We start from the raw sequence: 15583 nt of genomic DNA, 5'->3' as shown, positions 1-15583 counted from the left end.
ACTGATGGGGTGGCCCCTAGCTAAACAAACGCCAACAGCATCAGTAAGCTGCAGAGTTTTAACTGGTTAAACTGTCAGTGTCCTCATGCACACTTTATGAAAGCCAAATCCAAATTCTGCTATCCTGCACTCAAGATTTCCAGACTTAGATAATGGGCACACAGAAATCCAACAGGTAGGGTAGAGTTTCAATATCTTGGTTTTGGGCCCTTTTAGCCATGGCAATAAATATCTGTAAGAAGTCTCGCAACACCAGGTTAAAGTCCAACAGGTTTATTTGGTAGCACAAGCCACTAGCTTTCGGAGCGCTGCCCCTTCATCAGGTGAGTGGGAGTTCTGTTCACAAACAGGGCATATATAGACACAAACTCAATTTACAAAATAATGGTTGGAATGTCAGTCTTTACAGGTAATCAAGTCTTAAAGGGACAGACAATGTGAGTGGAGAGAGGGTTAAGCACAGGTTAAAGAAATGTGTATTGTCTCCAGCCGGGACAGTTAGTGAGATTTTGTAAGCCCAGGGAAGTCATGGGGGTTACAGATAGTGTGACATGAACCCAAGATCCCGTTGAGGCCGTCCTCGTGTGTGCGGAACTTGGCTATCAGTCTCTGCTCAGCGACTCTGCATTGTCGTGTGTCGTGAAGGCCGCCTTGGAGAACACTTGTAACCAATAATCTGCTTACTAAAGTTCGGTTTGGATACAGTCAGGACTGCGCATCTCCAAGACATTACAGTCTTGATCCAAACATGACAAAAGATCAGAGGTGAGCTGAGAGTGACTGTCCTTGGTGAGAAGGCAGCATTCAACCAACGTGGCACCGAGGAACCTTTGTAAATCTGGCCAATGGTGATTAGGGGGAAGATGTGTATTAAGTACAGAGCACAAATGGTTGGGGTTGTTGGAGGTCAATCAAAGCTCCAAGTATACTGCTGTCACAGTTATTCAAGCCGCATTATAGGTCCAACTATCTTCGACTGCTTCATTAAGTACCTTCCCTCCATCATAAGGCTGTTCATTGATGATTGCAGAGTTCAGTTCCATTCACGTGCAGCAAGACCTGAACAACATCCAGGCTCAAGTTAATTAAGTGACAACATTCATACTATTGCCAAAAACAGAGCCCAAGCATTCCCCCATGACATTCAATGTTGCCTTCACCAAATTCTCCACCATCCTAGGTGTTTGCCATTGACCAGAACTGAACTGGAAGAGCTACATAAATGCATGGCTGCAAGAACAGGCCAGAGGCTGAGCATTCTGCAGAGAATGGCTGATCTTCAGTTTCAACGCCATTTTCCTCTCCATTCTCCATATCCCTGGATTCCCACAAGAAGCCAAAACTCTGAATATATTTAAGGCTGAGATGGACAATGATGGAGCATCTACAACCCTCTAGAGCAAAGAATTCCAAAAATTCACAACCCTTTAAATTAATACATTTCACTTCATCTCAGTCCTAAATGATCAGCCTCTTATTCTGAGCCTTTCCTCCTGTGTTCTAGATTGCTTAACCAGGGACATAACCTCTCAATGTCTGCCCTGTCAAGTCCCTTTAGAATCTTATACATTTTGATAAGATCACCTCTCATTCTTCTACACTACAGAGAATATAGACCCAATATAGCTGGTCGCTCATCATCGAACAAACCTTTCATCCCAAGAACAAATATGGTGAACTGCCTCAGATGCAAGTACTCTAGGTATAGTCTCACCAAAATCCTGTACAACTGGAGGAAGACTTGCTACTTCTTCTACTCCAAACCATTTGCAATAAAGGCACACGTTTAAGATGGTGCCAGAGCGTGGTGACTTCTTACAAGCTGTGCCCAGCATATCCTCTAATTCTATGCTTTTAAAACTCTACTCTAACTCTTATAAACTCTCTAAGAATACTTTAATTCAATTTCTTACAGGTTTGGTGATCCTTAGGACCCAGAAGCCATCAGACTTTTGAATGAACCTACCTTATACAAGTTGATCTTTCTCTACACCTTAGCTATGACAGTAACACTACATTCTGCACCCTCTCCTTTCCTTCCCTATGAATGGTATGCTTTGTCTGTATAATGCACAAGAATCAATACTTTTCACTGTATACTAATACATGTGACAATAAATCAAATAAAAAACATGTAATTTGCCTACCTAATTGCTGGAGGTACCAGCACACTAGGTTGCCGTGTTCCCTCAGTAGAAGTAGACCCAAGTCCCTCTGAACATCAACATTAACGACTTGTATGCCTTTTTAAAAATTTCACTTTTCTATTCTTAAGAATAAAGTGAATAACCTCACACTTCCACAGATTATACTCCAGCTGTCACCTTGGTGCCTACTTACTTAACCTGTCCACATCTATTTGCAGCCTCTATGTTTTATTTGCAGTTTTCATTGTCACCTAGCTTTGTATCAACAGCAAACATAGATACATTACACTCTGTCTCATCACTGAAGTTATTAATATAGATTGTAAATATATTAGGCCACAGTGCGGATCCTTGCAACAGTTTATCAGTTACAACCTGCCAACTTGAATCTCTACTCTTTGCTAACCAATCTTCTATCCATCATACATTACCCCCAACTTCATGAGCCCTCATCTTGTCTATTTATCTTTTGTATGGCACATTATCAAATGCCTTTCAAGGATCCAAGTATATTATTTCTTCCGAAAACTCTGAATTTGTTAAACACAATTTCCCTTTCGTAAAATCATGTTGCCTTTGTATGATCATACCTGGATTTTCTCAGTTGGACTTTTTGATAATAGATTCCAACACCTAGCAAACTTGTGCCATGCTAACTAGTTTGTAGTCTCCTGTTTTCTCAAGTAGTGATCCACACATCAGAAATAACAAAGAATGTGAATAGGCCAAGTTCACTGTGCAGTTTAGTAATCTTCAAGCTGTGTTACAACTGAAACTAAAGATGGTTATATCTTGGGACTGTAGCTTTAAATGATGGGGTCATGTGACCTGTTCTGCAGTCTGCCTGACAGTAAGCTTGGGTAGTTTAACTGAGAGATCAAAGGTAAACTTAGATTGTTTTACTAAGCAGAAGGTGCAAGGTATTTATGCTTGGAGACAATGCTGCCGTCCCCGAATTTACAATCAGCAGACTGGGTGTCAGAAAGGTGTTGTAGATAACCAGTTATAAACTTTAGTTGTGCTGTAACTTGTCCATTTAATTCTAAGTCGGGGTAAAGAATAGCTAAGTCGGGGTAAAGAATAGCTAATCAGCAGTTCTACTTGGATACAGGGTTGTGTTACATGTTGCCATAGACAAGAGAGCAGTGGAAGCCATTCTTGAGATCAGGTTACAAGCTTCTGTACAAATCAAAGAACACAGAATAGTGCAGCACAGGAACAGGCCCTTCGGCCCACCAAGTCTGTGCTGACACAGATGCCTCTAATCTAATATTTTCTTGCCTCTACGTGGTCCATATCCCTCTATTTCCTGCCTATTCATGCATCTATCCCGATGCCTCTTGAACGTTGCTATAGAATCTGCTTCCACCACCTCCTCCAGCAGCATACCATACACCTTCTTGACCACCTTGTCCACCTGAGTTTCCACCTTCAGGGAACTGTGGATCAGCGCACCTAGATCCCTCTGTATGCTAATATTTCTAAGGACGCTACTATTTACTGTATACTTCCTTTCTGCAGTAGACCTTCCAAATCGCATCACCTCACATTTGTCCGGATTAAATTCCATCTGCCATCTTTCAGTCCAGATCTCCAACTGATTTATATCCTGCAACAATCCTCCTCACTATCCACTACACCCCCAATTTTTGTATCATCTGCAAATTTACTGATCACACTACCTACATTTTCCTCCAAATCATTTATATATATTATAAACAATAGAGGCCCCAGTACTGATCCTTGTGGAACACTTCTTGTCTCAGACTTCCAGTTAGAAAAGCTACTCTCTGCCTTCTTTGCCCAAGCCAGTTTTATATCCACCTTACCAGCTCACCTCAGATCCCATTTGACTTCACCTTTTGTATCAGCCTGCCATGAGGAACCTTATCGAAGGCTTTACTAAAGTCCATGTATATACCATCCACTGCCCTGCCCTGGTCAATTTTTCTTATCACTTCCTCAAAGAACTCAATCAAGTTTGTGAGACATGACCTCCCCTTCACAAAACCATGCTGCCTATCGCTAATAAGCCTATTCTCATCCTGTCCCTAAGAATCGTCTCCAATAATTTCCCCACCATTAATGGAAGGCTCACAGGCCTGTATTTTCCCCAATTGTCTCTTCTGCCCTTCTTAAACAGAGGAACAATGTTGTCTACTCTCCAATCCTCTGGTACCTCACCCGTGACGAAAGAGAATACAAAGATAGCAGGAGCATGCTTTAACAAGGATTTAGGAGGGCAAAAAGGGGCCATGAAATGTCCTTGGCAAGCAGGATTAAGGAAAATCCCAAGGCTTTTTATGCGTATATAAGGAGGAAGAGGGTAGCTAAGGAAAGGGTAGGCCCATTCAAGGACAGTGGAGGGAATGTGTGTGTGGGGCCAGGTGAGGTCCTTAACGAGTACTTTGCATCAGTATGCACAAAGGAGAAGCATGTGGTGGATGGTGAGTGTTGAAAGGAGGATGTTGACATTCGAGGACATGTTGAGACAAAAAAGGAGGGGGTATTGAAGGTCTTGAAAAACATTAAAGGTGGACAAGTCCCCAGGGCCAGATAGGGTCTATCCCAGCATACTGAGAGAGGTGAGGGAAGAAATTGCTGAGGCCTTGGCCAAAATCTTTGTACCCTAACGAATATCACAGACAACAGTTCTGCATGGGCAGTGAAGAGAAAGGTTGTTTGGCTTTGTGAGTTATCACAGCTGGAAGCTGGCACGTTATGCAGCTCAAGCATTCTGTCCTGGCATGTCCTGGGAGAAGAAGAAACAGGCTTTACTGCTGGTGGTCGATTTAAGAAACTCCTAAAACTGGGGAAAGCAACTGGAGACAGTCATTTGAAGTTACTACTGTTATGGTTCAGGTCAGAAACTCAAAAGAGTCCACCTGGATAAGTTTTGCATCCAGACTTTGGCTAGGGTAAGCATGATATGTTTCACTTCAGGTATGATTCAACTAATACACGAGGGAACTTTTATCAAACAAAGTTTATTTAAGATATAGTTAACATGTATAGTAAGAAAATTAGCAAGAGCTTTTATCAATTACAGACACCAAAACAACCACAATAATTTATTACGCTTAAGAAAATATAGGAGCTGTCCCAATCAAACCAATCCTATAAACAGGTTTAATGCAGCATAGACTAATGCTCATGTGATACTGGAATTGAGTCCTGTGGATGCATTCTGCAATTCTCTGGATAGACTCAGAACAGCTTCCCAAAACACCAGGGACTCTAAGAAAGCCACCAATAGCAGATTCCCCCCTTCAGAAAGGTAAGACCTTGCTTTCAGATGGCCAGCAGAATTTTCAAAACCAGGGAGAGAGAGAGAGAGATATACACTTCTTTCCAGCTTAACGCCCCTTCTAAAACCCAACCAAACAGCAGTTCAAATGGAAAACGAAAAAGCTTCTGTCACCTGACCTGCCAACCAGTTTTTTTCCTAACAATACAATCATAAACATCCTAGTAAAAATAAACAACCCCCCCCCCCCTTTCAGCAGTAATTAAAAGACTCCTCCAGACAAACCAATGCCACAATGAGAAAACAACTGAAGCCAAAAAGGCTTGCTTACAACTGCAGAAAACATGATCTAGAAAAACAAATCTCTTAAAGGTACACAAACATTACACTACTCAGCTAAAAGGGGATACAGGAACCCATGGGGAAGCTGCGAGCAACGGAGGACTGTTTTCTCTAAAGTCTGCAATTCCATGGAGAATGTGATGTGTGATCTGTATAAAAGGGGAATGATCCTCTCTGTAGTTCAAAGGATAAGATGCCGACAAATGGAAAGTGCTTACCAAGTTTTAAAACATGAAATCTTGTCCTATTGTTCTTTCAATTACCAACTGGAAGTTTGAACCTCTTTTTAAAAGTTAAAATCTTTTAAAAAGATTTCTACGGAGATCACAACAACCGGCAATAAATGATCACATTCATGTTCATGCATAAATCAAAGGTATCTAGATGTTCCATCAGCTGGACGGAAGGAGAGACCTTATTAGTCTCCCTCATTGCAACAGGCTGATTTTTTTTCCTCCAAAGAGGGGGAAGAATCTCTGATCCTTTCTTCAGCTCCAAGGCAAATATTAGCTCACCAACTTGCTAATTAAGCCAAACAGCTATTATTAAAAACATCTCTCCTCTATCGAAAAGTGTGAGCCATGGCAATTATTTTTTTCTGGAAGGGCAATCTAAAAGGAACAGCAACTTCACATGACTCTCTTCACCATCAAGAATAAGCCTCATGTCTCAGGTGACTCCCCCTGTTGGATACACAAGCACCTCCTGACTCTTTGGCTCACCCTAATAAGGAATCAGTATGCCACTGTCATGAGTGCATATACTCTCGTATTAGGCAAGGCCAAAGAGTAATTTTACCTATCTACAATAATTCCTAACCCGAGTCCCAGTGAGGGACAAACCGATTCTCCTTGGCAACTTCAATGGTAGGACATGAACCTCTGGAAGTGTGTGATTGGCAAGGAAGGAATAGGGAAAAGTAACTCCAAAGACATTCTTCTCCTGACGAAATGTTTAGAAAATGACCTTGTCATAACCAACACCATTTTAGAGATGAGCATAAAACCTTGTAGTTTGATCCAAGCACTGGCACCTGATTATCATCATCCAAGCAAAAGATCACAAGGATGCCCACGACATCCATGCAATGGCCGGTGTCGAAGACATCTAGACAATTATTGCCTAATTTGACCCATCATTTTCATCAACTTGGCCCCTAAATAGTGATGGCAACAGAAACATTGCCCGAAGAAAATTAATATTGAGGGTCTCATGGATCTTGCAAAGGCAGCTCTTCTCAAACAAGAATTGTAATGTGTCCACAGTAATTGGTCCACTTCAAATTTCACCATAAGAAAGACATTCTTGACTTCTCTACTGGGAAACAGAAACTGGTTGGACAAGAATAACCAAGAGATACAGGAACCAATCAAGTGCAAAGCATTCATAGACTGGAAACATCATCAAAAAAAACAGGAGATCTACAGGCATCTGAGGCAGCTGTACATCAAAAATCCAGAGACAAGAAATAAACAGTGGGTGCAAAGAGCACAAGAAATCCAACAACTTGCAGACAACCACAATATTAGTGTTGTCTGGTTAGCACTATCAAGACTGTCCAGCAAAGCTGATTTTGGGTGAATAACGCCTTACTGCTAGGCCAACTCAAATGAGGGCTAGCACAGAGGAGAGCTTATTAAGGATAAAGAGGCAATGGGCACCCGCTGGTGGGAACATTTCAAAGAACTCCTCAATGACACTGTCTTTGACCAGAGTGTCCTCTACTCCATCCCTCAGTACAGAACTCAGCTAAGGTTCAACACTACCCCAGCCTGAACCAAAGGGAGAAAAGCCATTTATCAGTTGAAAAGCAACAAGGCCTCAGGAGCAGACAAATCCTTGTGAAAATCTGAGAACACATCAGATGTACACACTACATGCTTGTGCAATCTCACATCCCTTATCCAGGAAGAAAAACACATGCCAGGAAATCTCAAAGACAATGCAATAGAGGCCAGCATAGAGAAGGGGGATAAGTCCAATTGTGGTATCACAGGGGAGTGTCCCTGATGTCAGTCACCTCCTCACCATGGCAGAGGAACTCCTCCCAAAGTCACACTATGGGTTTCACATACTGAGTGCACTTCAGATATAAATCTTTACTGTGGAGGAAATCCAGGAAAATGTAGGCAATAGCACCAATTGCTGTACATGCCCTTTATTGACCTCAAATTATTTGATTCCACCAAATGTGAGGATCATCTACATGACATGCAAGCCATGTTGTTTACCAATGGGTCCACTACAGACCTTATCTCAGTGAAGACTAGGGTTAAACAAGGCTTTGTTCTCACAACCCTCTTCTCCAACTAGCTTTGCCACAATCCTGCACCTCACCACCAGCAAGCTCCCCATAATTGTGGAAATAACCTACAGGACAGACAGGAAATCATTCAACCTTTGTTCCCATAACTCCCAAACCTAGGTCAGTCAAACATCAGTACACAGATGATGTTCATATATGTGGTCATTCACAGAATGAGGCGCCACATCATTGTTGATCCCCGAGAGAACAGTCCTTACTTTAAACACTGTGAAAACTAAGGTCCTCTTCCAATCCACTCCAGCGGCACATCCCCCTCCCCCCCCCCCCCCCCCCCAAAACTGATGGAGGTCCAAGAAATGGACCATTTTTCATGTTTCAGGAATCACCTCTCACCTAAAGAAAGACGTCCACAATGAGGTTCACCACTGTTAATAATGTGCCTGCTCAGCCTTCAACAGACTGAGGAAAAGTGTATTCATTACTCAGATTTCAAATCTAGAATTTTATTTAGCGAATGCAAAGTCTCTAAGCCAAGCATTTTCTTCCAGTCCTGCTGTTTTATGTGCGGATAGACCTCTGCTGAGTCTGTAGGTTGGACACTCTTTAGTAATGTGGTGCATACTTTGCTTTTTCCCCCACAGGCACATGGGGGCTGGCACTAATGCCCCATCTGTGGTTGTCCAAGCAGGCATCGTGGCAGGTTCTGAACCTGTTGACGGTGGACCAATTTTTCTTTGGAAGATTGAAACCAGGCAGTTGTTGGGTTGGGTTTGAGATGAAGTACTTGTTTGTCATGCCCAATTATTCACATTCATTTGTCCAGGTGGAATTTGCATTGGGAGGGTTTCTCCAGATCAGCCTTCTTGATGGGAGTCATACCTTGGGTGAGCTGAATAGTTCAACAGGAAGGGGGCATTGTGAACTTTTTCTATCATTTTGTGGGTTGTTATAACTCGGCAGATATGTGGAAGAGTGATGTTTGCCAGAACAGGAAGCAGTGTTGGGAATAGTGTTCCAGTACTGATGCATGGTATCATTTAGCTGGGTATTGTTAGGGTCCCGGACCAAAACCCCAAGTTACATTAGAAAGCCAGACTCCAATAATTTTTCCTTTTTGGCATAAATGTGAGGATAGGATATTTCTTTCCAGGAATTATACCACTAACAAAATAATATTTTAAAGTGAAACAATCTTTTCTTTAATAACACAAGTTTAAATGTAACTCTAACAAATGAATTAGCTTAACCATTAACAGTTGGACAATATTTAAAAATGGAAGGAAACCACTTTACTTTCTAGCTTATGACTGTTCCAGGTCCAACTAAATCCCTTTCATGCATAGATCAAACCCATTTTTAAATAAATAGTTAGCAAATCCAGGCATATTTGCTTTAACATTTGTTAACAGCTTTTAGAGGAGATAGAGTTCCAAAACAGCAAATCCTTCTCTCTTCAACCAGGTTTTAGCTATAACTGACTACTTTCTGCAAAAGCTTTTTTTCTCTGTGACAGACTCAACTCTGCACATAAACCACACGACCATGTCGTTCACTCTAATTGGAAATCCTAGGGGAACTTAAGTAAACAAAAGTCTATTATTAGCTCTATTTAAAATACTTGCAAATGAATAATTACCCTGCTCTCCCAAAAGTTGCATTTCTACCAGCTATACTGACTGCCTGTAGAATAAAATTGAATTTTTAAGCACTCTCCTTAAACATAAAGATATATGTATACTACTGTCATCATGGTATCAATTGTGTGTATGTGTGAATGATCATAACCAAACAAGGGCACAGTATTCTGCTACTGAGTAGGAGAGTCCGAGTGGTGAGGTTCAGAGGGTGGTGGTAGCAGCATTCTATGTTGAGCCAGCTAGTTTGGCAAAGTTGTTTTGGAACTGACTTTGGTTGCAATTGTTTTTAGGTGTTCCCAGATGATCAGTGTCCAACGTCAGGTGTCAGTTTCAGCAGGAGGCCAGTGAGCCAAACCTAGATTTAAGGTAATGGATTGCCAGGCAGTGGTGATCACCTTATCCTATATGCTTCAGAGACTTGAACAATCTACAGCTGGCACCTCAAGGCATTGGAGAAATACCAGCAACACTTTCTCCACAAACTACTACAAATTCACGAGAAGGACAAGTGATCTAATGTCAGCATCCTCTCCCCAGTCAACATGCTAATGGTCAAGGCTTTATTCACCCAAAGCCAGCTTTGTTCGCATTCCTGATGCCAGGCTCCCAAAATAACTATATTGAATGAAACAAATTTCATATTATAGAATGGCTGCAATAAGGTGGTCATTTGGCCCATCGATTCTCTGCATCAGCAACTCACCTTACCCTACTCACCAACCTTTTTCCATAGCCTGGCAAATATTCTGTCCAGTTAATCATTCAATTCTCTCTTGTTTTCTTCAACTGAATTTTCCTCCACCAAATTCTCAGACAGTGCGTCCCACATCTTAACCACCATCTATATAAAACATTTTCTTCACATCACCACTGCTTCTTTTGCCAATCCCACATTCTTCAACAGTATTCTCAACTTGTCCACCTTTAAAGATTTGAATAAGTACCTGCTTGATGTGTGTCTGTTCCTGCAGCCTATTTAAAGTTGCACCATTTAGTTTATATTGCATCCATAGAATCCCTACAGCGCAGGAGCCTGCACCAACAACAATCCCACCCAGGCTCTGTCTCCATAACCCCATGTATTTACCCTGCTGATCCCCTGACACTAAGGGGCAATTTAGCATGGCCAATCAACCTAACCCGCACATTAGCAGCGTAAATATGTGGGGTTATGGGAATAGGGCCTGGGTAGGATTGTGGTCAATGTAGACTCAATGGGCTGAATGGCATCCTCCTGCACTGTAGGGATTCTATGATCTTTAGAGTGTGGGAGGGAACAGGAGCACCGAGAGGAATCCCACGCAGACACGGAGAGAACCTGCAAACTCCACAAAGACAATCACCCGTAGCCGAAATTGAACACGGGTCCCTGGCGCTGTGAGACAGCAGTGCTAACCTCTGTGCCACCATCATCATCCTAATAGGCTGCATGATTTTATACTTCTTAAATTTAATCTCCCATGCGTCTGCCCATTTTACATCCTCCTGATGTTGAATTCTGATGAAGAGTCATCCAGACTAAATCGGTTCTGACCTGTTAAGATTTTCCAGCATTTTCTGTTTTTGTTTCAGAATCCAGCATCGACAGTAATCTGTTTTTATTTACATCCTCTTGAAGTCTGGAACTAACCTCCTCACTGTTTACCTTTGTGCATTTCCTGTTATTTACAAATATAGTAAGAAGTCTCACAACACCAGGTTGAAGTCCAACAGGTTTATTTGGTTGCAAAAGCCACTAGCTTTCGGAGCACTGCCCCTTCGTCAGGTAAGTGGGAGTTCTGTTCACAAACAGGGCATATAAAGGCTCAAACTCAATTTACAAAATAATGGTTGGAATGCGAGTCTTTACAGGTAATCAAGTCTTAAAGGTACAGACAATGTGAGTGGAGAGAGGGTTCAGCACAGGTTAAAGAGATGTGTATTGTCTCCAGCCGGGACAGTTAGTGAGATTTTGCAAGCCCAAGCAAGTCATGGGGATTACAAAGAGTGTGGCATGAACCCAAGATCCCGGTTGAGGCCATCCCCATGGGTGCGGAACTTGGCTATCAGTCTCTGCTCAGCGCGTGCATATTGACACGGACATCAAGTTTCTACAAAGATGCAAGAAAGCAGACAAGATACCGAAAGAACTACAGATCACGAACCCACTCAGGTCAACCTATAACACAGACTACGCTGAGAGACTTTGCTGTCGCACCTCTCTCACACTCCTCAACCCCTCATACACTAGCGCAACAGCAAACACCACATCCTGGAAACCAAGTTAGAGTCCATATTCTCAACTTGCGCTCAGGATGCAGACCAGCTGCGAAACTCTGCCAAGCAGACGAGACAAAGGAACTACGCCATCTACATGCACACCAAGAACAGGAATCACTACCAGCAGCAATCAAGCTTCCGCTGGTACCACAGTAGAAAACAGTCCCATCGCAGGGAAGTCCATTGTCAACTTGTCAGACTACACACTTCAACCAGATGAAATCGAAGTTCTCAGCCGAGGGCTCAATTTCTGCCGCACCACCAAAACAGACCCCATCGGTCTCGCAGCAGACACAGAGGAATTCATCAGGCGAATGAGGCTGCGGGAGTTCTTCCACAAACCCCAAGAGGCCAACAGTGAACACAATGAGACAGCCAATGAACCGGAACAGCCAACAGAGAGATCCACAGTGCAGCACCCGAAGAGGAAAGAGTCGAATTGGACTCCTCCGAAGGCCGCTGCCCTCGACTTGACATATATGCCCAAGCCGTCAGGAGGTGCGTCAACACCAGATTCATCAGCCGCACTCACAAGACAGCCCCGAACATCACCCAAGCACAACACAACGCCATCCACGCTCTCAAGACCAACCGCAACATTGTCATCAAACCAGCAGACAAAGGAGGGGCCATTGTCATACTGAACAGAACGGATTACTGCAAAGAAGTGTACCGACAACTGAACAACGAGGAACATAGACAGTTACCCGCAGATCCGACCAAAGAACACACCCGTCAACTCAACAGACTGATCAAGACCTTTGATCCGGACGTTCAGAGTACCCTCCTTGCTCTCATCCCACGTCCCCGCGTTGGGAGATCTCTACTGCCTCCCAAAGATACACAAGGCAAACATACCCGGCCGTCCCATCGTATCGGGCAATGAGACCCTGTGCGAGAACCTCTCCGGCTACGTTGAGGGCATCCTGAAACCCATTGTACAAAGAACCCCCAGCTTTTGTCGCGACACTACGGACTTCTTACAGAAACTCAGCACACATGGAGCAGTTGAACCAGGAGCACTCCTCGTAACAATGGATATCTCAGCACTGTACACCAGCATCCCCCACGACAATGGCACTGCTGCAACTGCCTCAGTACTCAACGCTGACAACTGCCAATCCCCAGATGCAATTTTACAACTCATCCACTTCATCCTGGACCACAATGTCTTCACCTTCAACAACCAGATCTTCATCCAGACACACAGAACAACCATGGGGACCAAATTCGCTCATCAATATGCCAACATCTTCATGCACAGGTTCGAACAAGTCCTCTTAACCGCACAGGACCTTCAACCAATGCTATACACTAGATATATCAATGACATTTTCTTCCTTTGGACTCATGATGAACAATCACTGAATCAACTATATGATGACATCAACAAGTTCCATCCCACCATCAGACTCACCATGGATTACTCTCCTGAATCGGTTGCATTCTTGGACACACACAGCTCCATCAAGGACGGTCACCTCAGCACCTCACTGTACCGCAAGCCCACGGATAACCTCACGATGCTCCACTTCTCCAGCTTCCACGTTAAAGAAGCCATCCCCTACGGACAGGCCTTCCGTATACACAGGATCTGCTCAGATGAGGAGGATCACAACAGACACCCACAGACGCTGAAAGATGCCCTCATAAGAGCAGAGTATGGCGCTCGACTCATCGATCGACAGTTCCGACGCGCCACAGTGAAAAACCGCACCGACATCTTCAGAAGACAAACACGGAACACAGCGGGCAGAGTACCCTTCGTCGTCCAGTACTTCCCTGGAGCGGAGAAGCTACGACATCTTCTCCGGAGCCTTCAACATGTCATTGATGAAGACGAACACCTCGCCAAGGCCATCCCCACACCACCACTTCTTGCTTCAAACAACCACACAATCTCAAACAGACCATTGTCCGCAGCAAACTACCAGCCTTCAGGAGAACAGTGACCAAGACACCACACAACCCTGCCACAGCAACCTCTGCAAGACATGCCAGATCATCGACATCGATGCCATCATCTCACGTGAGAACACCATCCACCAGGTACACGGTACATACTCTTGCAACTCGGCCACCATTGTCTACCTGATACGCTGCAGGAAAGAATGTCCCGAGGCATGGTACATTGGGGAGACCATGCAGACACTACGACAACAGATGACTGAACACCGCTCGACAATCACCAGGCAAGAGTGTTCTCTTCCTGTTGGGGGACACTTCAGCGGTCACGGGCATTCGGCCTCTGATCGTCGGGTAAAGCGGCCTTCACGACACACGACAATGCAGAGTCACTGAGCAGAGACTGAAAGCCAAGTTCTGCACACATGAGGACGGCCTCAACTGGGATCTTGGGTTCATGTCACACTATCTGTAACCCCCATGACTTGCCTGGGCTTGCAAAATCTCACTAACTGTCCCGGCTGGAGACAATACACATCTCTTTAACCTGTGCTTAACCCTCTCGCCACTCACATTGTCTATACCTTTAAGACTTGATTACCTGTAAAGACTCGCATTCCAACCATTATTTTGTAAATTGAGTTTGTAACTTTATATGCCCTGTTTGTGAACAGAAGTCCCACTTACCCGACGAAGGAGCAGCGCTCCGAAAGTTAGTGGCTTTTGCTACCAAATAAACCTGTTGGACTTTAACCTGGTGTTGTGAGACTTCTTATTGTGTTTACCCCAGTCCAACGCCGGCATCGCCACATCATTTACAAATATACCAGGCATAGTTCTGAAAACTTTGATTTTGAAAAGGAACTACGGCTTCACATGTTCCTAAATGCATTAAGAGGTTGTGATCTCGCAATAATTTATGAAGTCTTAATAAGTATTTCATTTCGTGAGGTGCAAATTGCTGAGAAATAGTTAATTCAATAGAGGTATTTTTAAGGTAGATGGATAGCACTTGTTGCAATTTTCTCTGTAATAAAACTAAGGTGCCATATAAATAATCTATTGAATATGTTTTCTCTTCTAAATGTATGTCTGTTCCAATGTATGTGATCAAGAAAGATACGCTTTGTTGGTTCCAGATTTATTCCTATTTTTTGCACACTACTTACCTTCAGAGAGCCTTTACTTTCATCTTTATTTTCTAGCTGTCTCAGTTTTTCCGCGTACAATCCTTGGAATTCGTTCGATAAGCGTTTCATGTTTTGCCTGACTAATGTTGGTGCTGGAAACGCCGGTTCCTTTCCTCCCGCTTCCAGCAGCTCCAAGTCCCGCCGCAAGCCGCCACTACCGTCTTCCCCAGCGGCACGACGGCTCGAGGTGGCAGCCGGCGATCTTACTCGTTCCCGATCAGGACAACGGGTCCGCGGGTCCTGCTCTCCAACATCCATGGATTCAGTTCTATCATGCACCAGGCCGTGGTGCGGGACCTTTGTCGCTAGGCATCCTGACAATAACTCGGGTCTTCCAGCCGCCACCGTTCCAGCTGTTCACCCCAAACTTTGAATCTAACGGAAAGTGCGACCTGAACTCCCGCCTCCTTTGCTCCGATTGGTGCATAGAACGGCGCGAGCGCCCACCTCCTCCGTATTGATTGGTGGAGAGGGGGCTGCTGGAGCGCCGCTGATTGGCGGAGAGGGTGGCTGGTGCGCCACTGATTGGTGTAGAGGGCGGCTGGAGTGCCGCTGATTGGGTGGAGAGGGAGGGAGGGCGGCTGGAGCGC

At 44.0% G+C, this 15583-nt stretch overlaps 1 protein-coding gene across 1 annotated transcript in view; it reads right to left on the bottom strand.

Annotated features, from left to right (window-relative positions):
* The window catches only part of LOC144496129 (uncharacterized), a 287585-nt gene extending 272190 nt beyond the window's left edge, over nt 1-15395 (bottom strand). Inside the window, exon 1 of the mRNA XM_078217113.1 lies at nt 14973-15395. Coding sequence (XP_078073239.1) covers nt 14973-15251 — 279 coding nt within the window. The 5' untranslated portion in view covers nt 15252-15395. The remainder of the gene's footprint in view (nt 1-14972) is intronic.
* Nucleotides 15396-15583: the final 188 nt, after the last annotated feature.

This window comes from Mustelus asterias, chromosome 7 (genome assembly GCF_964213995.1).
Source record: "Mustelus asterias chromosome 7, sMusAst1.hap1.1, whole genome shotgun sequence".
Lineage (NCBI taxonomy): Eukaryota > Metazoa > Chordata > Chondrichthyes > Carcharhiniformes > Triakidae > Mustelus > Mustelus asterias.
Note: the sequence above shows the minus strand (reverse complement) of the source record. Positions and strands in the feature narration are given on the sequence as shown.